We start from the raw sequence: 24,096 nt of genomic DNA, 5'->3' as shown, positions 1-24,096 counted from the left end.
TGCTGTGAAGGTAATAGAGTCCAGGTATGTGTAATCAGTAATCTGGTAAGTGTAAAATGTGATAGAGTCTGGGTGTTGTAGTCCTCAGCGGCCTCAGCGTCCTCAGTGGCCATGTTTGTAGGCCGAGAAGTGTTTTTGGACTCCTTCCATAAACAAACATCTCCTTAACATATTAGACAACATATTAGAAATGTTGAATGAGAATCTCCTTAGAATGAGGAGATTAGTATAAACCTATGATTTGAATTACAGCCTGCACTACTGCCAGTGCTGCTGTTATAGAAAATTAATCTACTCCTTCTGAGCAGACTTCAACAGTGCTGAGGTATAAATACATTTTTATTCATCTCAGCCCAAGTATTAAAATGTGCATTGTGTTGTTTCAGACAGAGGTACCCCTACTCTAAGCCCACTCCAACCTCTCTCGCTCTGCCAGAGTGAAAAACGTTGTTGAGCTGCTTTCATAAAATGCACTGAGATAACTAATGAATAACACTACACAGCACAATCCATGGCTCTGCCATGTTCCTTTCTTGCCTGGGCACATTAAATATACAGGGCATTAAATAGTGTCACAATTTTCATTTTCATAAAAATGCTGACTCTCATGAGGGGCAGAAAGACAGAAAGTTTTCCTTAAAAAAGAAAGTAGGTCACATTTCGCATAGAAGAGCAGAAAGGCTCAGGAAGTCTTTCGAGTGAGACGTTGTTGGAGGAGGTTTAGGCAGACGAGCCCCTGACTGTGAGTTCCCAAAGCTGCAGGTCTGCTCTAAGTGGACCATTTCTTTCCCATGTTCCATGACCTCACAGATGTTTGTTCGTGTGTGTGTGTGTGTGTGTGTGTGTTTGAGAAACACTGAAGAAAGAGGCCAGCGTGTCCTTCTACTGAAAAAAACATCTACTTAAAATAAAAACGGATATCAGAGACTTAAGGTGTGTACAAAAAAAAGCCTTCATTTTTTGATGTCTATACTGATGTCCGCACAGGTGTCAGTAGTAAGTCGGGCCTTGTAAGTGTTTTATGTCTCACACCGGACAGATTTTCTTATGCCTGGACAATTTTCATTCCATTGGTTCAACTTGTGCTCAGAAATTTAAAAAATTCAGTTTGCTCCTTTTTATCGTTTCTTTTGCTGTCCAATCCTAACATAGGATTGCTAACTGATTAAATTAAAATGGTAAACCACTTAATTTTGTTCAGAAATAAGAAATAGCCAATAATAATTTACCAAGGGTGTTTATTATCAAAATAGGTCCCAGTGCAATGTTAGACAATTTCAATAGCGTTACCAAATTCGCTATTTAAAAGTGCATAGACGTGGTGGCTGACCAAATATCATCTCTGGCTAGGGCAAGCTAGCTAAGCTGTTTTACTTTCTTTGCCATTTCCATGAGTTGCCGGCTCACAGCACACACTTCATGTTTTGTTTCCGTGCATGTGGCTGGTCACCACTACTGTCCTGTGATTGATTTATATCCCATATGCACTCATCTGTTCTGCCCCTGATTAGTTTGCATATTTTAACTCTGCTGTGTTTTTTTGCAGTTGTGAGGTCTTAAAATGCATTCTTGTCATTAAGTCTAAGCCTTGTTCTTGTTCTGTGTCTAGTATTTCCTGGTTTACAACCTCACTCATGTTTCCAGTTTCCTTATGGATTAGTCTAATTTAATGTTGTCTGCTTGTGTTTTTACCCCCACTATGGACTGTGATTACAATGCTGAATCTACACACTTGTCTTCTGCCTCAACACATGGCATGTTACAGCCATTAGTGCAACAAAAAAAAAAAACAACAGGCTCTGATATCTATCTAATGCAAACTTTTCCTAATGTAATGTTTAACATTAACTTAAATGTTATGTCGAGAAACCATTTTTAGTTTAGCAATGAACTGAAGCCATGCAATGCTACAGCCACTGCTGCACAGTGTCTGTAAAGTGATACACTGAATGAAATCACACGTAATCCGAACAGTTGGGAGCTTGAAGATATGACATAAATAAAAGCTAATCGGCTACATGAAACAAAAAATAATGTTATTAACTGGTAACTGATTTCAAATTAACATTAAGTTCCAGAACAGTTAAAGATGAATTAGGTTACATTTTTGTTCCAAGCTAATCATTCATTTCCATTTTTTGTTTTCATTCCATGAACCAGTCTGGAGCCCTGTTTTGTGGAATATACTTCGTTCCCTTTGTAGGTGAGTGGCAGTTCAAATGACTAAACATCGGAACTAACTGTTGTATAATAAGTAATAATATTCTGTGATTTACACCAGCTATTTCTTATCAGAAAAAAACATTTACACATAACACACATTTGTATTAGATCCAGCTGAGGAAGTGTGGCTTCTGTGCATGTGAAGGTGTGGCATCCTGTTCTTCAAACATTATTTTAATAGCAATCCATCTGTGTGCACAATCTGAATCACAATGTTACAGAAAAAAGGTTCTTTGGAAGATCAACACTTAAATGGATTTTAGTTGGAACCTTTTCTCAAACGGAAACCCTCTGTTGCAGGGTAATAAATACAGTTTGCACAAAGTGAGGTCCATGAAAAAGGTTTGTCAAGGTTGGAGTGGTAGAATTTGAGTGCCCTGCACAGAGCTCTGGTCTCAACACCACTGAACACCTTTGGGATAAACTGGAACGCTGACTGTACCCCAGGCCAACTCAACCCAGCATCAGTGACTGACCTCACTAATGCTCTTGCTGCTGAAAGAGCACAAATCCTGAAAAATGCTCCAAAATCTAGTGGAAAGCTTCCTAGAAGAGTGGAGGTTATTATAACAGCAAAAGGGGGACTAAATCTGGAATGGGATGTTCAAAAAGCATATACGGGTGTGATAGTCAGATGTTCACAAATTTTTGGCCATACAGTGTACAAGCTGCAAGAGTTTCTCCAATGGGAAAAAGAGGGATCTAGGGGGATAGATGGAAATATTATAATCGTTAGGAGTATAGAGCATCACGTCATTGCCTGCTTTAAAGTTATCTTTCAGAGGTCTCAAAATGCATACTGTCTCCACACAGAAAATAAGATACAGACCAAAATGTTTTCTTGTGGCATTTGCAATTAGCACCAGGGCTGATGTAAATGCTGTCATTCATTCTCAGGACTGATGGGCTCAGCTGGCTGACATTTCACCTGATTAGAGCAACATGTCTGCCATAATTAGAGACACTTGAAAAAGGCTAAGTGCTAGGTATAGCATCTCAGAAGGGAAGGTACGGGGGTGTTTTTACACTAGAGAAGTGGATGACTATTTAAATTTAATTTTTAGAGACATGTTTTGATTTCTTTTCTTTGGCACCTCTCTAGTGTATCCTTGGATTATTACAAAATAAATGTCACTTTGGATTACTCGTCACCCCTTCCTTCACCTGCTATAACTATGTAGTAAAGTAGAGAAGCTTTTGCCAAGCCTAAAATCAAGTAACTGCAACTGTCATTGCCACTTACAACCCTGAAAGTATTACAAGAAAAACATCTATAATATAATCTATTCAGCAGTTAAGATTATGCAATAGAAAGCCTGGGAGGTTGTGTATTCAAATCCCAGACAGCTACTGCTATCCCTTGAGTAATAAACACAAAGGTGTTACAAACATGAATAAGACATTTTTTCCAGACATTCAAACATCTAGATTTCATGCAGAGCATGATTTAAGACATCTTTTGAAGACTTAGAAGACAAATGTAATATAGCTCAAAAAGGACAAATATCCAGCTGCCAGATAACAGTGTACTAAAATGGACCACTAACTATGCCTTTTGGATGAGCCAGTACTGTGCATAAGTATTTACCCCCATTGTAGTGAAACCATCAGAAGTCACATAATTAGATGAATGGAATCCAACTGTGTGCAATTAAAGTGTCACATAATCTCAGTATAAATACACCTGTGCCAGGAAGTTTGTTAGAGAACACACCTAAACAAATAACATCATGAAGACCAAAGAGCTATCAAAACAAGTCTGGGACAAGTTCTGGAACAATATCAATCAGGTTTTGGTTATTAAAAAAATATCCCAAACTTTTAAGATCCTGCAGCCTGCCATTAAATCCATTATTTAAAAAAATGGCTAGTGAAAGACATCCATCAAAAGCCAGTTACTGGGTAAGGAGGGAGTTAGTCAGAGAAGCAACCAAATCACTGTTGTGGATATCCATTGACGTCACTGCTCTGTTCCTGGATTGGGTTCAGCCTTATATGCTGGTCACTTCAGCGTCAGCCAAGTGAACAAATGTGAATGTATAATTGCATAATACACACATACATTTGGTGTCATTCTGAAGAAGCTGCCAAAAAGAAGACCAAAGCGCTCCAAACAGCTTGGCAGCTTGGTCAAAAGCCCGAGGTTATTACGCTGACGCCTCATATACAGTCAGCCCTAAAGTTCCTACAGTCTTCACAGAACAGGAAACTTCAGGATAAACCCAGCCAGCAGGGGAGCTTATAGAACCAGGGAGGTGCTTCACTGAAGCAAATGTCAGATTACACCATGTCCTGTGCTGCAGTATATTTCCCAGGCCTGACTCTCTTCCCTATATGCTAAGTAGAAGCAGAGAACAGAGCAAAGGAAGCTGTGGCTATTACACTCAAATCCCAAATGTCACTCTCTGGCAAGACATGAAAAGGTGAATGTGATTCACTTCGAGTGCTGATCAAAGGTTGTTCGTGAAATGCTGTGTAGGCCCCTGAGGCCTAGGTGTCTTTACTCTCCTTTCTACTGTATTTCTAACCATTATATTGTATAATTTTCTCAGATGTTTTCTTCCACTTTTTGACCTCATATTAGTATGTATGCATTATCGGAGCTGATGGCGGCAGAAAGGCTTTCACAGAAGCAAACTGCAGCTAAGTATATCTCCGCATCAGTGAAGCAAATACGAACAGGATGTAAAATGGACATGTGGTTCACAGAGAGGCTCTCACTGGAACCAAACAACCCTCATCTGTGTTATGATATGTCAGTACTCAGACAAGGGAAGAGGAATGATTGTGGTTTAGCGCAAACACGGCAAAATAATTTATTTTAGTTAATCCAGTGTTTGTTTGACACCAGTTATAATGTAACTGACGTAAGTGAACACTGTAAGAAATTATTTTTCACTGATGGATTGAGGATGATCAGAAGAAGAACTTTCAAAGAAGGGGGAGGCAAATCGGCAGCCAGGGTGATGTTAGAGAGTTAGAGAGTTATTACTGTAATTCTAGCCAGTAGAATGAAATAGCGTTCTCCAAGGCTCTGGTGTGACTTTATAGAGGTCACAGTAGTGCTGGGCGATTTTCATGATTAATTCAGTTAATTCGAATTAATCTTTTAACAATTTTCAAAATGTTCTAATCGAGATTGTACATGTTTATATATGTATGCATATAAAATTTTTTAATTAAAACACCCATAAATTCTATTTAAAAGTTTAAACCAATATGAAGAAAAAACACAGCCTTCTTAATCTGACAAACACCTCCTACAGCCTGCGCTACTGCCAAACACTGCAAGCTTATATTAAAAAAAAAAAAAAAAAAAGATTAAAAACAGGATTAACAGGCAGAACTTCGCCAAGGACTGAGGCAGTGGCAAAGAAAGGTTCAAATATAACTTCAGAGATATGGAATTGGTACAGGTTTGAAAAGTCAGATGAACAGGTTTATGTAAAATATAATGCTGCATTACATCTAAGCGGTAATTCGCCGGTCGTAATTACATCATCTTCAACCTCAGCATGTTCGACAATGTGGGAAAATGCCCCCATGTTCATATTTTGTTAGCAACAAGCTAGGCAGCTAACTTGGATGAGTAATGTATATTTTCTTTCTGAAACAGCAAACTGTATAGTCAGTGTTTTAGATTTAACAAACAAATATGTCTATGTTCATTATTCTAAAGCTAATACTTGCATATACAGTATAACTCATTTAAAGGTAAGAAGTTTTACTTTGTTTATTTCTGATGCTGTGCGCAGCTATGTTGATTTGACATCGCTCAGCAGTGTACACAATCAGCAACATATAGTGGAAAATTTGAGGGAGACAACGTGGCAGTGCACAATAGACCAGAGTGTGGGTTATTCGTTTTTAATTCGTAGATGCACAGCAGACAAGCAGGTTCAACAACCAGAGAAAGAAAATAAACCTCACCTCCTACTGACTTTTGCAGAACACACATTTTCACTTGGTATATTTAAATATAATGTGTTCCACCTCAATACTGTAACTATAGCACAGCTTCCAAATACCACCACCTGCTGCACTACACATCAGCCGAGGTGTGACTTCCTACAAGAACAACATTTAGTCACTTCAAGTGACACTAGACAGACTTGAGTAATATTTTTATTTGATGAGAACACCACAGCTCACACCTGAAACATTCACCAATGACTTGCTGACGTTTTGTTCTGTGCTACACAGGCCCCCCTGGGAATTCCTATGAATTCCTATAAATAACAAGTTTGTTCGTATAATGTAATAATGCAGGGCCAGCTAGTTAAGGCATGTAACTAGCTAACTAGCCGGGACTACATTATAACATTAAGTTAGCTACCGTTTTTTACCCATTTAGCCTAGTCAGCAACAAAAACATGGGACTGGACAGCACACTGAAGCTAAGGAACTCTTATAATAAAAAAAAAAAAAAAAAAAAAAAAAAAAAAAAATGAGTGTAGTATACTGGCAGTACGATTCTTCTAAAAGCAAAACAAAAAACTCTGCCTTAAGGAATGTAAGAGAGCTATACAGTTCTCAGACAGTTTTTATGAATAAATCACAAAATCACTTTAACAGTAGTAAAAATTATATAAGCCCCATGTATGCCCACAGAACTAATCTTTTCCTAAATATATATAACAGGTTGCATTTGATCAAAGCTGATTTGACCATCGATTTGTGGCAAAAAGTACAAAGCTAGACAAGTGATTTTAAAGGCACAGAAAGCCGTCTACATCTCCATCTCCATCTAGTACAGACTAGCACCCTCAGGGATGAGCTTATCTTGCGTTGCGTTCAACCTACATCTCCTTGTAGATAACTTTGATCTTCAGGAACTAAACAATGAGACACTCCCAACTCTGGAAAATCCTTCCTGTTGGTGTGAGATGGGGAATTCCTCTCTGTCAGTAATTATAGCGGCGAGATCTGCCTGATTAAAGGGTTATCTCAGATTTTCTGTTAAAGCAGCTGCTCAATAGAGCATAAAAGATGAAGTTTAATTAAACTCTTAGTTTGATGTATGAATGCTTTCCATCATCCAGGTACATGATCAATGTCTTGGATGTCTAGGTGAATGTTTTATAATATTAAAGATGTTAGGTGGTGTCATAGACAAGGTAAATTTTCTTAACTCTTTCTACAATGATGTATCAAAGGAACAAACTAGATGTATAGCACCCTGCATAAGTATTAACCCCCTCAAACTTTTCTACATTTGTAGTGCTACATCCTGGAACTGAAATGGGACTTAATTGGGATTAAATTGATTTACACTATATATCATTTGAAGGTTCATTTTTTGTGAGACAAACGTTTAGCAAATTTAATTAAAAAAAAAAAAAAAACAGAAATTTGTTGGTTGCATAAGTATTCACTTACTTCAGTAAATAAGTATTCACCCCCTCTGGGTCAAAATTCTGATATTTTTGCCCAGTTTTCTTGGCAAAATTGCTCAAGCCCCCAGATTCTCGGACTGAGGTCTGGACTTGGACTGGGCCATTCTAGCCCAGACAGGTACTTGGTTCTGAACCACTCCTGTGTAGTTTTGGCAGTAGGGTCATTGTCCTGTTTAGGATATTTTTTGTCCTAGATTCGTTTTGATTTTGTGCAGATTCATAACATATATTTCTAACGAAATCCATTTAAGTTCCAGATTGTAATACTATCAAGTGTGGAAAAGTTCAAGGGGTGAATACTTATAGAAGGCATTGTAGTTTCTTTCATTAGTTACATAGTACAGCTTGAAAAGTTAATTTATTTTTAGTTGAAGCCCACTCTAATTTACAGCAAGCAGTTAAACGACTTCAGAGTCGAAATAAAATGTAGCATGACCCCATGGATGATTTTACAACATTATCTGTTCAAGAAGTAGCTCTATTTTAGCACCATAGCAACATTTACAAGTCACCTATTACCCTGCTTTTTAGCTTGCTGTTAACAAGTTAGCGTAATTTCCAAACCTTTGGCTAAAGGTGCAGATGATTAACCACTTTGTGCATGTCCCAACTTACAAGGGTCAGTTCCTCCGACCTACACTGACCTAACTGTTGACCTACACCTGAAGGTAAACGACAGTTATAGGGTCAAAACTCAGAAGTGTACTTGTACCTGAATGACAAGAGGACATGAATGACCTCAGGTCATGTCTCAACAGTCTACCAGTCTCAACATTCTACCAGTACACATTTTGGACAGATAAGGCAACTGGCTTGAAAGATGAGTAATGGAAGCCATCTATCTCAAACTGGAATAAATCATGCCACCTACCACTTATAAATTTGCTTTAACATGTTTGCCCCCAGCAGTTAGACACCAGTCCGCACAAACCAACCCCAAAACGTCAGTCTCATGACATTTCAATTGCAAATCACACACAGTGTTTAAATAGCAGGAAATGTCCCTCCATTCGGTAGAACTTATTAAGCCCCTGGGACAAGTGGGACTTCAGTCACCTAGACTTGCTACTACAAGGCAATTCGTTAGATAGTCCATTCCATCACCTTCTTAGCTTTTATCTTGACAAATACACTTTCTGCCAAATTCCATGAAAAGAAATTGATATTGTTTTCACTAAATAATTCCCCAAAGTGGAAAAACTTGTGGAACAAAGTGGAAAAACCTGACTTGGTTTAAAAGACATACAGTCAGGTACGTAAGTATTTGGACAGTGACACACAATCACAATTTTCGTAATTTTGCCTCTGTACACCACCACAATGAATTTGAAATAAAGCAATCAAGATGTGATTGAAGTGTAGACTTTCACCTTTAAAGGGGTTTAACAAAAATATTGCATTAATTGTTTAGGAAATACAGCCATTTTTTGCAGTGTCCCTCCATTTTCACAAACTCAAAAGTAGTTGGACAAACAAGCATAATCATAAATACTAGGATTATTTTTAATACTTGGATGCAAATCCTTTGCAGTCAATGAATGACTGGAATCTGGAACCCATGGACATCACCAAATGCTGAGTTTCCGAAAGGCCTTTACTGCAGCTGCCTTCAGTTGCTGCTCGTTTGTGGGTCTTTTTGCCTTCAGTTTTGTCTTGTCAGTAAGTGAAAAGCATGCTCAATTGGGTTGAGGTCATCAGACATTTAAGAACATCTTTTTTTTTTTTGCCTTAAGAAGCTGCTGGGTTGCTTTCGCGGCATGTTTTGGGTCATTATCCATCTGTACTGTGAAGCGCCGTCCTGTCAGTTTTGACTGAATCTGAGCAGAAAGTATAGCTCTACACACTTCAGAATTCATCCTGCTACTTCTATCAGCAGTCACATCATCAATAAACACCAGTAACCCAGTTCCATTGGAAGCCATACATGCCCATGCCATAACACTGCCTCCACATGTTTGGCAGATGATATGGTATGTTTTGGATCATGAGCCCTTCCTTTCCTTCTCCATACTCTCTCTTCCCATCATTCTGTTACAAGTTAATCTTGAATCAGAACTGGTCAGGCTTTCTTTTTTTTAGAGGTTTTTTTAGCATGTCTAATCAGGCCCATCTGTCCTTGAGCGTTACCAGTGGTTTGCATCTTAAGGTAAATCATTTGTATTTACATTCATGAAGGTGTCTCTTGATTGTACACTTTGACAATGATATGCCTACCTCCTCCAGAGTGTTCCTGACTTGGCTAGATGTTGTGAAGGGTTTTTTCTTCAATAAGGAAAGAATAAAGCATTCATCCACTTTAGTTGTCTTCTGTGGTCTTCCAGGCCTTTCGGTGTTGCTGAGCTCGCCAGTGCATTCTTTCTTTTTAAGAATGTACCAAATTGTTGATATGGCCACTCCTAAAGTTTCTGCTATCTCTCTGATAGGTCTGTTTTGTTTTTTCAGCCTAACGACAGCCTTCTTCACGTGCATTGACACCTTCTTAGGAGCGCATATTGAGAGTTCCCATGAACAGCTACCAAATGCAAATCCAATGCTTGGAATCAACTCCAGACCTCCACACATGGCCATGAAACTGCTTATCAGTCAATTGTCCAATTATTGAGCCTGTGAAAATGGAGGGACTTTATAAAAATGGCTGTAATTCCTAAACAGTTGATGCAATATTTTTGTTCAACCCCTTAAATTAAAGCTGAAAGTCTACATTTCAATCCATTGTGGCAGTGTACAGAGGTAAAATTACGCAAATTGTGTCATTGTCCATATATTCATGGACCTGACTATAAGTCAGCAGTTGATTATGAAAGGGGCTTTCCAGCCTTATATAATCTGGGTAATTCTAGATGATATCCTCATTTATAACTGGCTATGTTCAGAACGATTTAAGTCACAAAAAGGCAACAATAAAAGGAAATAAACTGGCCAAACTTCAAGCATTTAATTCATAAAAAAGATATCATTAGTATTTTTGTATCTAGCTTGCACTTAATAATACCATAATAATATATTGTGATACATTCTAGGATATTACTCATCTACAGTTATAATCAGAAATCAACTTTCGCTGAAGAATTATGGGATTGTTTTTGCCTTTTTGGGTTAATACCAATACACAGTGTTACAAGTGATGGAATAAGCTACAATAAAATAGTCTATAGTCTAAAGATTAATGGCTTTACCATAATATATTGTGTATTTTGCTGAAGAGCCATGTATAGGCTAAAGTTACCTAGTTTAAGGTTTATTTGTTATATAGGTTATGTTGTATACTTATGCTAGAGAAATTGCTAGAAAGTTGGAATTAAGTGTGAGGTGAAGCTATTTTTTTATTTCACTGTTTTTACAGTGTACATTTGGATTATGTTAGGAAATCACAATTCAAGGGCTGGAGAGAAGTTGTTGAATGATGTCCACTTACATATCTGAAACCTTAGATTTTCTTATTTTCTATAGTGTAAAATTAATACTCCATACTCATTTGCTTTAAGGTCAAATTAAACTTTATATTTCTTATGAATACAGTCTTTCAGGTAAATTCATTTGCACATTGTACATTGGCTAAAATGTGAAAATTGTCAGTGCAAAGGGTTTGCCATTCTTTTAAGAAACAGAGCTGAGTATTTTATTAGAATATCAGACGTATTGAGGTATTGAACAAGCAACAAGCACGTTATTACGTCACAAAATAGAACAGCCAATATGCAACATGCAAAGGTAGGCCATGTAAAAAATATTACATGCAGGATTAGGGCATTTATGTTACATATTCATAGTTCTGGATTTCTTGAAAAGGGTGTGTTTAAATAAATTAGGTGTGTGTTGTCTAATGATACTTCATCTGGAACAGTGACATTAAGCAATTTACTATTCAAAATTCAAAACATTTTATGGTCAAATTCAATCAAGCCACTACTAAAGAATGGCCTGCTGCATAAAATGTGAGTCGTGTGTTTTCTAAGAGAACACTTCCATCACCTGATATCTATGAGCTCATTGCTTTGGTACTGTTCCATGATGGGGCCTTAGTGAATTTTTAGCTCTTTATCCCAATTGTTGTCATTCAGATGGAGTCTTGCCAGACCCGGGCCAAGCTGTTATTCTAAACTCTTTCTAGATGACCATATAGAGTAAAACAGCTGGCAAATAGCATAATCCTAAAACTCTAATCATCCAAAATATATGTCATAAGTAGAAACAAAGGTAGTGGCGATTTGAAGTGGAAATGGCTGGATTTGTTTAACGTGTCTTGACAGGGTAATGTTGGCTGTCTGATTCTATAGAAGGACGGCTATGTCTCTGTCTGTCATTCATTCCTCCCTTTAGGGGAAAATTGGCCACCCAGGAGGAGAGACGTCCATGCAGACGTGCTATTTCAAGAGCGTAGTGTTTTTGTGTCTGCATAATAGCACCACTGTGACCGAGCCGGTTCCATCATGCCATATCAATTATGTTCGAGTCGAGCTCTCGGGTTCTGACAATACACTCCTTCAGCTGGTTTAAGCCCTTCTGCCTGCAGCGTACAAACTCGACACGCTCTGCCTTGGCCCCTCTCTTATTCACACACTTCCAGGAGGGTACACCGCAAACAAATACCCTTCAGAATTTTATGGAGGTGATTGGAAACACAGCATTCCAACTGATGTCTCTTTTTTAACACATCTCTTAATCCGTTGGGAACAGCTTTGGTAAACGCAGCTGCAAGTGTGCCACTGCTCATTTTCACTAAGCTCTGAAGACAGACACATTTCAGCACGCTCCTATTTTGCTCTGTGAGTAGACTGGGTGGACTGGAGGACTTAGAGACATCTGTCTCTCTTTGCAGTAGGTGGAAACTGCACTATTTTCAAAAACCCCCCACAGAGAGGTCCAGAATGGAGCAGCTGCCACTAACCAGGAAAAGTGTGTGCTTTGTTTTATGAAGGAGCTCTGGTGTTCAAAATGGTCATTCAAAGTTTACATATTTACAAACTCTATGGTTTTGAGACCATAGCCTTTTTTTTCCATCTACACTGCATATAAACAAGTGTACAGACCTCAGTGTACAGAATGGCATATGAATAAATCTGCATATGCTTCATAAACTGTCATCAAAACGAGCTGTGATTTGACTGTGAATGATGAATCAGCTTTAGCTGCACAGATGCAAACTCCCACCCTCTAGTCCCTTATTTGCATGTCAAATGCGTACTGCATGCCCCAATTAACCTTCATACACATCTGAGGAATATTTAAGGAAAGAAGTAAATGGATGGGAGGAAAAATACATTTCAGTGAAGCTGAGTTAGGAGTGCTTTTCTGCAAGGCTGCTGCAAATAAAGACAGTTATGGAAGTGTGCTCTGTTTTTTAAAAAGGTGTTTAAGGTTAACATGAACTGTTTCCAACTTCACCTGCAGGTAGTTATGTTAACTTTATAGCTTTAACTAAAATCAGATTTAATTAAATCTTCATATATATATATATATATATATATATATATATATATATATATATATATATATATATATATATATATATATATACATATATATACATACACACACACACACACACAAACGATAGCATTGATTATCGTTACATTGGCACCTGTCAAGGAGTGTGATATATTAGGCATCAAGTGAACAGACAGTTCTCAAAGTTGATGTGTTGGAAGCAGGAAAAATGGGCGAGCGCAAGGATCTGAGCAACTTTGACACAGGCCAAATTGTGATGGCTAGACAACTGGGTCAGAGCATCTCCAAAATGGCAGGTCTTGTGGGGTGTTCCTGGTATGTAGTGGTTAGTACCTACCAGTAGTGGTCCAGGGAAGGACAACCAGTGAACCAGCGACAGGGTCATGGGCACCCAAAGCTCACTGATGCATATGCGGAGTGAAGGTTAGCCCATCTGGTCCGATCCCACAGAAGAGCTACTGTAGCATAGATTGCTGAAAAAGTTAATGCTGGTTATGATGGAAAGGTGTCAGAACACACAGTGCATCGCAGCTTGCTGTGTATGGGGCTGCGTAGCCGCAGATCGGTCAGAGTGCCCATGGTGACCCCTGTTCATTGCCGAAAGCGCCTACAATGGCCATGTGAGCATCAGAACTGGACCATGGAGCAATGGAAGAAGCTGGCCTGGTCTGATGAATCATGTTTTCTTTTACATCATGTGGACCGCCGGGTGCGTGTGCATCACTTACCTGGGTAAGCGATAGCACCTAAGCCACCTAAACACTGTTACAGACCCAGTACACCCCTTCATGGCAATGGTATGCCCTAATGGCAGTGGCCTCTTTCAATAAATAATAAACAAGTTTCCATCCTGAGCAAATAAACTAACTTTAGTCCATATCAATTAAACAAACACTGAAAAACAGACCACCAAATGGCCGTGTAGTAGCGTTGGCAACTTAAATCCAAAAGCTATGCGTATTCAGAGTTTGTTTACACAGCTGAGTTTTCTGGATACATCATTCAGATGATGCCAATTACCTGTGTGTAGTTCACACATCTGAGGATGACAGATATTTCTTGAGTAGGACCTTCGGATACTGGGTTTCTCAAAAGTCTCCAGACCATTGTATTTAAAATGAATGAACTTGCCCTTAATTAAAAAAAATCAGGGATAGAAAATGCAGAGCGAAGAAGAAAATAGCTTGTCTGCTATGTTTTCGTGCTGATGTAACCAAACATTAAAAAACATCTGATGATACCCAAGCATCTTTAAATACCCTAGACACGTGGTTCATCTGTCTGAGACATCTAGGTTAGTGCGTCATGGTGCTTCATGTATGCAAATGTGCCAATTACTCAACTGAAGTACTAATGAGCTAATAAAGATCCATGACCGTGTCTCTGATTCACACTGACAAATTACACTGACACTAAACCTTATTACTGTATGAGATTCCCACATGTGCAAATGTGATTATCAACAGTATTTGCCCTTATACTTGCTTTTTTACTTGCTACTTGCTACTCGACTTGCTATACTTGCTGACCTACTGATGACACTGATATTGACTTTGATTCTTTGACTGCAAATGAGGTTTTTATCAGATTGGTAAAATGTTATGTTTAAATTTGAAGGCAGACACGACCCCACATGAGTTCGATTACACAGATATACCAAAGATGAAATTGTTGAACAAAGAAAATCTTTTTTTATGATCAGATTTGACCGTACACAACTTTGATGAACAGGGGCCAGTGTATCTGTGTTGCAGGATTGGAAAACTTAACTAACTTGGACATACTGCACATTACTACATCACATTAGCTACCAATTTTTGGTCTAGACAATTAGATTTTACTTGCTAATAAATTTATGATTTGTCCACTGCAGTCTTGTGCTGCACTTAAGAAGAAGACAAAAACGTCTCTGAAGAAAGGAGGAACAATATTTATCAATATACCAGCATTGATTTTTGGCTTTTTTAGGACTGCAAGAGCTTGAGCACTGTGTCTCTCTAACTGTAAAAAAAAAATATATAAGAATCATGTAATGCAGTTACTCACCAACAGTGTCACAGGGCTCATCCTTGTGGACACAAAAATCTGTCCTGAAAAAATATAAGAAGGAGACTGTATGTTACAGACTGTATGTTAACAGATCTTACAAGCAGACATGAAGGCAGGAATGTATACAATGAGACAGGGGCTATGATCATTAACACTGCGTTAACTAGCTCACTAAGAGTGTTTTCTTTAGCTAATGCATCTGCTTGTGTGATTTCTTGTTAGAGCCTGACATTTAAAAAACAAATAAACAGATGAAATTAAGAACGTTTCCATGTCCTCAGTGAGACTCTTTACAGTAACAGTTATTTAATCAATATGAATTACTGTTTGAGGCTGATATTTTAAATATTTAAATGTTATATGTAAGAAAAGAGAAAAGAAAACTAAACATCGCTTTTAAGCCAGCAAAAGAATAGTGACCCAACCAGCAAAATAGAAAAACCAGTTTTCCAACGTATTGAGACAGTTCCTCGGACTTGATTGTTCAGCATCCATGAAAAAGCTTCGAAAATACATAATAAACTTGAGAATTTTAACAAGACTTCTCATCTGTATTCTCAATTTCCCACCCCTATGTGCAAGGTAGTGTGGTGGTGCTGTAAAGCTAAATTCTTTAGCCTGAGAATTAGCGTAAATCCCTTAGAACAAAGAGAGTGATAGGTGTGTGTGAAATAGCAGACACTACTGAAGGCACCATTTTCCCACGACCTGCTGTCCCATGACAGAGCAAGGTGTCGACAGCTTCACATCATCATCCTGAAACGCCACATGACCATGAACAGGTCAGAGGGGAAGATATGCGGACACAAAAAGAGATAGAAATAGAAATAGAGAGAGTAAATGTGAGCGATAGGCAGGCACCTCTACCAGGACCCAAGCCAGGTTCTGGATACAATCCAAAAACTTGCTAAGAAGAGAGCGATGGCCTCTCACCCCCTTAACTCCCTTCATCCATCAGACAGCTTTCAAACAGATCCAAGGGCTGCATCGCTTTGAGTTGCAAATCAATACCAGACAGCACATCTCCCTCTCAAAAACATTTGACATCCGAGGTGGTCTTAAAATCTGCTGTTTTCCTTCTCACCAGCAGCCAGGACTACACTCTAACACACTCTAACACACATTAAAGCAAAGTTCCACTGTCAACAAGACGTACTTAAAAGGTTACCATGAATTTAAATTTGTGGTGGTCTTCAAACCCCACAATTAGTGGGTTTGGGATGACACCATGAGGAGGAAGAGGAAGAGGAGGAAGATAAAAAGCACTTGCATGCCTTAGACTGTCATATTCCATTCACCAGCATCAATGACTCCAGAGCCACAGATGGTGCGAAGCTAAATCCGTCTGCTTCCCCTTGTAATTACTGTTAGGGTCATGCTGCAAGTGGGCAGCAGCGGTATACTCTAACCCTGTAATTTGACTCAACCGAAAATCTTATTTTGAGCTCTGATGTTGGATTGACTAACAGGTGACGAGGTCCAGCAAGTTCTCCTGGACAGGAGGATTCTGAAGGTTCACATTTCATTACCACTGGCTCTATAAGTGCAGAATAATGAGGAAACAATTGGTAAGAGAAACAGCAACAATAAGATCTAGGGAGCTACTGGGTTACACAATGTATAAAAGTGTAACACATATTTGTAATGTTACAATAAATAGGTTCTTTTAACCAGAAAGATGTTTTATTATTATTATTATTATTATTATTATTATCATCATTATGCCATGATAAAGGTTCAGCTCAGTCAGTAAAAAATGATTGATCACTATTCATCTTTCTCGTCACACACTGTTTTGGACCCCCACACACAGGCTTGGGTCTTAAAGTGCACTTTTCCAATCTACAGAAAGGGTGATGACTAGCAGAAATCGAGGAAGCACATACACCGATCAGCCTTAACATTAAAACCACCTCCCTAATATTGTGTAGGTCCCCCTTGGGTCACCAAAACAGCTCTGACCCGCTGAGGCTTGGACTCCACAAGACCTCTGAAGGTGTGCTGTGGTATCTGGCACCAAGACGTTAGCAGCAGATCCTTTAAGTCCTGTAAGTTGTGAGGTGGGTCCTCCATGGATTTAGCCAGCATAATTTGGCTCTTGTCAAAGTCACTCAGATCCTTATGCTTGCCAATTTTTCCTGCTTCCAACACATCAACTTTGAGAACTGACTGTTCACTTGCTGCCTAATATATCCCACCCCGTGACAGGTGTTGCTGTAATGAGATAATCAGTGTTATTCACTTCGCCTGTCAGTAGTTTACATGTTACGGCTGATCGGTGCTACCATGAGCAAACCTCTCAGGATTCTTGAGAGATTTTTTATATTCATAAATGTAATTTTCATTGCCAGTGCTAGGTATCCAGCTCACATGTGCTAACCTAAAATGATTTCTGAGAGGATTTTAAGTTATATTTATAAATGTTCACAAATCTCCCTGTTAATGTTAGTCAGCTAGCAAAAAATAAGCTAACCCGAAAAGGACATCTAAGAGGATTTATAAATGTGTTTTTAACTTTCCATGCCTATTCTAAACAACTAGCTGACATAAGCTAACCTGAATGGATTTCTGAGAGGATTTTAAGACATGTTTATAAATGTTCATACATTCCCCTTCTAATACTAGCTAGTTAGCTGACATAAGCAAACTTTACAAGGTTTCTGAAAGGATTTTTAAATCTTATTCATAAATCCCCTCTAAAACCATGGAAACTGACCAGCCAGACCAGCTAGAACCAGTCTGAAAGTGACCAAAACCAATCTGAAATCATCAAACCTGAACAGCCTGACTAGCTGAAACTGGAGCCCAGGTAAGACCAGGTAACTTTCTCAGAATGTTCTCTGCTAATGCTAGCTATCTGGGCAACATAAGCTAACTTCTCTGTAAAAACCTAATTTAAAAAACTAACGGTCTTATGCCTATTTAGAAACATTTGTAGGAAGTTCCTCTGGGGTTCCTTTACAGGCTGAAAGACACACCCATCAGTCTCAGTCTCAATCAAAGACACATCCACCAGTCTACAGTCGCACAGCCCGCATCTCATAGACAACATGGAGGATTCGAGCAGAATGAAGCAACATTGTCCTGTCACCACTGCAAATATACACGTCAGACTTTTGCCAGCTAAAGACCACCACAAATGTGTTGTAGTGCATTAAACAAATAATTTCTGAAGGAATTTTCATTTGTTCTGTGTGTTTCATCTGGCATTAATCTGCACTATGATTCAAATTAGTTATGTATGTCTAAGATCTTTTGGATGAAAAGACATAGTCTTTTAAATGTATTGTACTAAAATAACCCCGTTGTTTGGGTTTTCACTGCTTAGCCAGAAATCTGGGCTAAATTAGTGTAGGTGTTCCCCCTTCATACATCTGTACTGCATATTTCAATTATAATCTCTGATTTCAAATGACAGGCTGCACTGAGGTAATTACACACAAAAATGAACTCTACAGTTCGAGTTACATTGTTTTAGCCCAATCAATTTGTCATTTTTTTCAGTCTAATAATATTGTTCTGAACAGTAAATACCGATATTGTGTGAGACTTATAATGCTATAATAATTAATTGCGAAGATTTTTGTCTGTAATGGCTGCAGATAGTTTGCTGCAGGAGAGAAAAACCGACAGTGCACCTTGACATGCTGTAATTTGCCTGTGACGTACTCCTGCCGCCCAAAGCCATTTTGGCATTAGCACTCCGACAGATGTTGATCCTGCACGCTGCATCCTCTCACAGTGAGGCCCTCATGCCAGACGCAGTGGATCGTATTTAACCTTGCGAAGGTGGAAACAAAAGCTCCCTCTGTCTGTCACCGCCGGTTGCCCCCTCTAGATCCTCAGACCCAGGAAGACGGATAGTATCTGACAGGCTAACATGACCCCCCCCCCCCCCCCCCCCCCCCGTTCTCAACAAAAGGATTCCTTTTTTGTTCCCTGCGCTCTGAAAATTATCACAAGGTAATAATACCTAATCCGGGAGACACCGAGAGCAAACTATTTTGGCTGCCAGAAGCAACCGGCTAGAGTGCTGAAGGAGGAAGATTGGGAACAAACCTGCCTCGCTGACGGACTGCTAAATGAGAGGCTCATTAGGGACCATCATGGCTGACCTACTGAAGGGTCTGAATTATGTCAGGGCTTAATGAACGATGGGGAAAAAAAGTGTTCTAATCCTCTAAAAGCAGCACAGTGCTGACAGAGGCTGAGCATCAAAGAGGTGAAATGATGAGGGAAAGTGAGAGAACAAGTCAGAGAAAAAAATGAGAACTGTCATTCAAAAAGCAGAAAGATATCAACTTGTCGCCAACAGACATGGCAACAAGGTGAAATGCAAAAAAAGGATGTACCTTGTGACCAGTACTGCAACATCCATGGGTGGTGGATCATCTCTGCCTCCAGGGACATGGTTATTTCCTAAATATCGAGCCCCTCCGAATTCTTCATGCTGCCAGTGGCAGAAGCTCTCCAGTGTTTTCTCTCCATGATGGCCAACCTTCAGCTTCTTCTAAAGATGGAATTGGACAGAGACGTTGATCGTCACTTTGAGTACATCCATATATGGCACAATCTATTCAATTAAATTGGACTGACTTGCTCTCGTCCTCCATGTCTCTCATGTATGGCATTAGACTATCCTTTAACACAAAAGACAACTGGCTAACCTGGATAACAATGACCAAAAGCCGAGTATGATTTCCTTCCCATTATGCTAATAAATACTATTAACCTTATGAGCAAGTATAACAGCCTGAGGAAGGATTCATATCATTACACCACTCTTGCATTCTTATATTGTATTTTACTTCCTTTCTCTCACCTTTGACATCATCTTATGGTATCAACGATGCCACCCATCATGGTGATCTAATCAACAGCACATGTTTCAGTCAGAATGCACATGCAGCCAGAACAATGTAGGTGAAGCAATTTCCTTGTCTCCTTGCATTTCCTTTGATTCCTCCAAGGAATCATCTAACAAATTTCACTTGAGGAGATTGAAGTATTGAAACAGCCCTTAACGTGTCAATGGGGATTCCACCAATGTGAAAAGGCAAGAGAACCTTGACACGTCCATGTTACAAACAGTACTGAAAAGCTGCCCACTCCTCATTTGGTCCCAAGAATTCTAGCTTCAAGAAAAGGGAGGCTATACTTTCAAGGAGGAATTCTTGGGCTTCCAAGTCATCCATCTGTCTATGGTTTCTCCCTATTGTCAGATGATCACAAGTTCAAATCCTTGAACAGCCAGAGAATAACTGATCTGTGTTCTAAGAGGGAAAGATGTCTTTAATCTGTCCCATGGCTTGTGGCTTCTGGTAGATCATGTATACAGAATTGGGCAATTAGCACTTTCTACCAAGTGTGTTTAGCTGCCCTGTGCAGTTGGAACAGAAGCTCTGACTGGTGACATGTCTCAGCAAAAGCACATGTTAGCCTTCCCTTTTCCAGTTAGGACCTGAGAACCCAATGACATTTGGAAAAATGTCATCATCAGCAAGCACTAATAATTCACTACAAGCTTTAATGTTTCTAACCCTGTTCTTTCAATCCTCAATCCAATCAATGTGACAGTCCAACATGTGGTATGTGGGAGATAATAAACACATTATTAGCAACATTAATTCCTAACATTAACAGGAACTATCTTGAGAACTATATGTAAAGTGGTACAAAATGTTTATTGAACAAAATAAAATGCTATTGATAGTGCACAATCATTAACACCAATCCAACATCCAACTTCATTTCCTAGTCTTCAGTATTGTTTTTTTTTAGAACTTTTAGCCTGGAAAGCAATGGCTGAAACAAACAAACAAACAAACACACACACACACACACAGCAAAAAAGGCCCTAAAGGCAGGAATAAAACAGGAAGAAAGCTGGATTGATGTCATGGAAAGATTTAGTGCATTTCAATGGGTTTCATGGGTTCTAGTCTGTCAGGAGGGGTCACACTTACTGGGCGGGAGTGCAGGAGGACCAGTTTGGTGAGTCGAACATTCAGCTTCACTCCCAGACTCTGGTGCTGAAACATGTTATACACCTGAAAGAGAGAAGGGGGGGGCAAATTTATATATGTTTAGTGTAACACAGCAGCAAGACTTATTTAATCATTTGAAACTCAATCAGAGAGAAGAGAAGAGAAGAGAAGAGAAGAGAAGAGAAGAGAAAAGAAGAGAAGAGAAGAGAAGAGAAGAGAAGAGAAGAGAAGAGAAGAGAAGAGAGATCTTTCCCACAGAATGACAGAAGCATTAGATTTTTAAAAAAAACATTACGACAGCTCTGGATAAAAGAGACACAGCTGGTAACATTTATAAGGTCAAATAAGTAGCATGATGAGTGGACAGAATAAAGAATTAACATCTGGAAAGGAAGACCTCAAGGAGAAAGTTCAAAACAGTGCATTTACGTTAAAAAAGAGGAATATTTTCCGCAATAGTGTCCTCACTGCTCTTGAACAATGAGGAGTGAAAGAGCTGAGGGAGGACAAGTGAAGGTCTGAGTTAAATCACACCCTGCCTCGTCCTCATTTGGCTGAGACATGAGAACAAAGCTTGAGCTACGGAGGAGGCCTTCAGGAGACAAGCCGGTGCTGGAGAGAGGAGAGCTCAGCATGGAAATGATGAGTCCTGTGGCATGACATTCGCCTCCATCTGATGAACGGTTGTCAGAGTAAAATACTGTTCCAGACTAAGTATCTGAGCTGAATTCAATCGAATTAAACATGAATAAAAGATATTTTTGCTTTGTGTTAGAGTGAGACAGTTCGACATGCTTGCAGAAAGTTTGTCGAAAGTTTGTGTGTGTGTATGTCTGTGTGTCTGTGTGGGTATGTTTTTATATTTTGATGGGGACCAAATGTCCTCATAAGGATAGGGATAGGTTTACGAATAGGTGTTTGTGTGTATGGAACAGAATGATTTCAGATTAGATTTTTTTTTATTTTATTAGCCATTTAACACACGGCTCTGCAGTGTGTCACCTTGTGTTTTTTGTGTATGAGTGTGAGAGACCTGCTATGCTCCTAATGAGGTTATCTAAATGATTCAGTTCTCTTACTTACGCACACACCTTAAAAAGAAGTGTGGATTTGAGTGTCATGAATGACGTCAGAACACCCATGTGTATTGGAACTGATGACTCATATGTAGCCATTCAGAATTTGAGTACAAGAAGGCAGCATGGTGGTACAGGGGGCAGTGTTGTCACTTCACAGCTCCAGGGTCTGGATTGATCATGTTCTCCCCCTGTTCTGTGTGGGTTTCTCTGGTTTTCTCGAAATCCCACGTCCCAAAAAACATGCATGTAGGTGAATTGGTGAATTTTGCCCCTAAGTGTGAATAAGTATGTGAATGTGTGTATGCATGGTGCTCTTCGGTGAACTGGCATCCCATCCAGAATGTATTCCAGGATAGGCTGACCAGGATAAAGTGACCAGAATGTATTCCAGGATAGGCTGACCAGGATAAAGCGGTCACTGAAGATGAACGAATGAATGAATGGATGCTACACCCCAGTTTACCATCATACACAGTTAGGTATACACATCTTGTTCCTAATAAACTGGGAAGTGAAGCCATAGTTATTTAAAAGTTTTTTGGTGTGATTATAGCCACAATTCACACTAAAGCTAAAAACTAGATAGTTAGCACAGAAAATTCAAAACTGTGCAATGGTAAGCGATACCAATTTCTCGCTTCTTGACTGGTCAGAGTGAATCACATGTTGTTTTTTTTGGACAGATTCTGGACCTATGCTGCATTCCATTCCATTTTCATTTTTATCTACTTTAAAGATTTATTTGCCCGAAAAACAAAGTCAATCACTTACAAAGTACCTTTTGCTTTCTCACAATTCCATAGTAATGTTAACAAGGTGGACTACTGAGTACTGCTTGGAGCTCACCAACTGCATCATCATTTCGACTGTGACACTGAGTGTGTAAGAGATCCCGTTAACAATCAATGAAAATTTAGAGCATGAAAAAAGTGTAGGAACTAAATAAAGAAAAACAGAATGGTCACCTAGGTCGGAATTCCCATTCAGAAATTCAAGCAAGATCCAGTTTATAATAGTCTAGTTTCGTATATATAGCATAGGAGAGTATTGTTTCATGTAGAGTATAGTATATTTCAACTGATGATAAAGTATCAAAGTACATTACCAACTAAAATCCATTATACTAAAAGTGTGTCATACACACACTGAAGACCAAAAGTTAATTTAACTGAATCTAACATGACTTCTGCTAAAGTAAAACCCTACCTTATCATCTGAATCACACTTTTTGGCTAAACACCAAATGTAATATTTCCTAATTTGACAGAACTTTCATGAAGAACTAGAAATATGATAACAAAGTACTGCCATTTAAAATCTTTGCTGCAATTGAAATCAATTCCAAAGTGATTAATGGCCTTTTGAAAATCCGCTTGGACCAATTCAAGGTCATTTCCCTTTTCAAAGACATGAAAAAAATCTATTATTCAATTCGCTTATTGTAGCTTGAAGCCATTATGTCATTGAGAGCATAATCTGTGTGTGTGTGTGTGTGTGTGTGTGTGCATAAAGGAAGCTGAGCTCTAACTCAGATAAAGTGGTTAAAGCGCTTGCCAAGGGACTTGTAAAAAGAGTGTGTGATGTAGAAATCCTGAACTTCTGGAACTCACTCCCTCTCTGTTCTCGCGCCATCATCACACCACTTTCAAAGGCACTTCATCTGGCCAGCGCTGCAGGTGTGTGTTCATGGGAAAGCAGATTACCTTAAGATAAGCTTAGATGTGCTTAAGCTTAGGTGTTACTGATCCACTCAGTGCAGGCTGGCACAGTTTATCATGACATTTACAACAGGCTGGATGGACACTGCAATATATAAAACCTAGATGTGATAATGGTGTAAATATTCACCTATCCTTCCACAAGAGCAGGGGTTTCTGCACTTGTGACTCACTTTCTGCTGCTCTAGATGGTCCC

The 24,096-nt window shown here is 39.1% G+C and overlaps 1 protein-coding gene across 2 annotated transcripts in view; it reads right to left on the bottom strand.

The window, feature by feature from the left end:
- Nucleotides 1-24,096, bottom strand: part of adamts17 (ADAM metallopeptidase with thrombospondin type 1 motif, 17) — a 150,653-nt gene that overhangs the window by 106,578 nt on the left and 19,979 nt on the right. For both annotated transcript variants that reach the window (XM_034308734.2, XM_034308735.2), the window contains exons 5-7: nt 21,083-21,166; nt 19,469-19,626; nt 15,114-15,157 (exon numbers count right to left, since the gene is read on the bottom strand). In XM_034308734.2, the coding sequence (XP_034164625.2) occupies nt 15,114-15,157; nt 19,469-19,626; nt 21,083-21,166 (286 nt within the window). The remainder of the gene's footprint in view (nt 1-15,113; nt 15,158-19,468; nt 19,627-21,082; nt 21,167-24,096) is intronic.

This window comes from Pangasianodon hypophthalmus, chromosome 11, assembly GCF_027358585.1.
Source record: "Pangasianodon hypophthalmus isolate fPanHyp1 chromosome 11, fPanHyp1.pri, whole genome shotgun sequence".
In the NCBI taxonomy this organism is placed as follows: domain Eukaryota; kingdom Metazoa; phylum Chordata; class Actinopteri; order Siluriformes; family Pangasiidae; genus Pangasianodon; species Pangasianodon hypophthalmus.
This window is presented reverse-complemented; position numbering and strand designations above follow the sequence as displayed.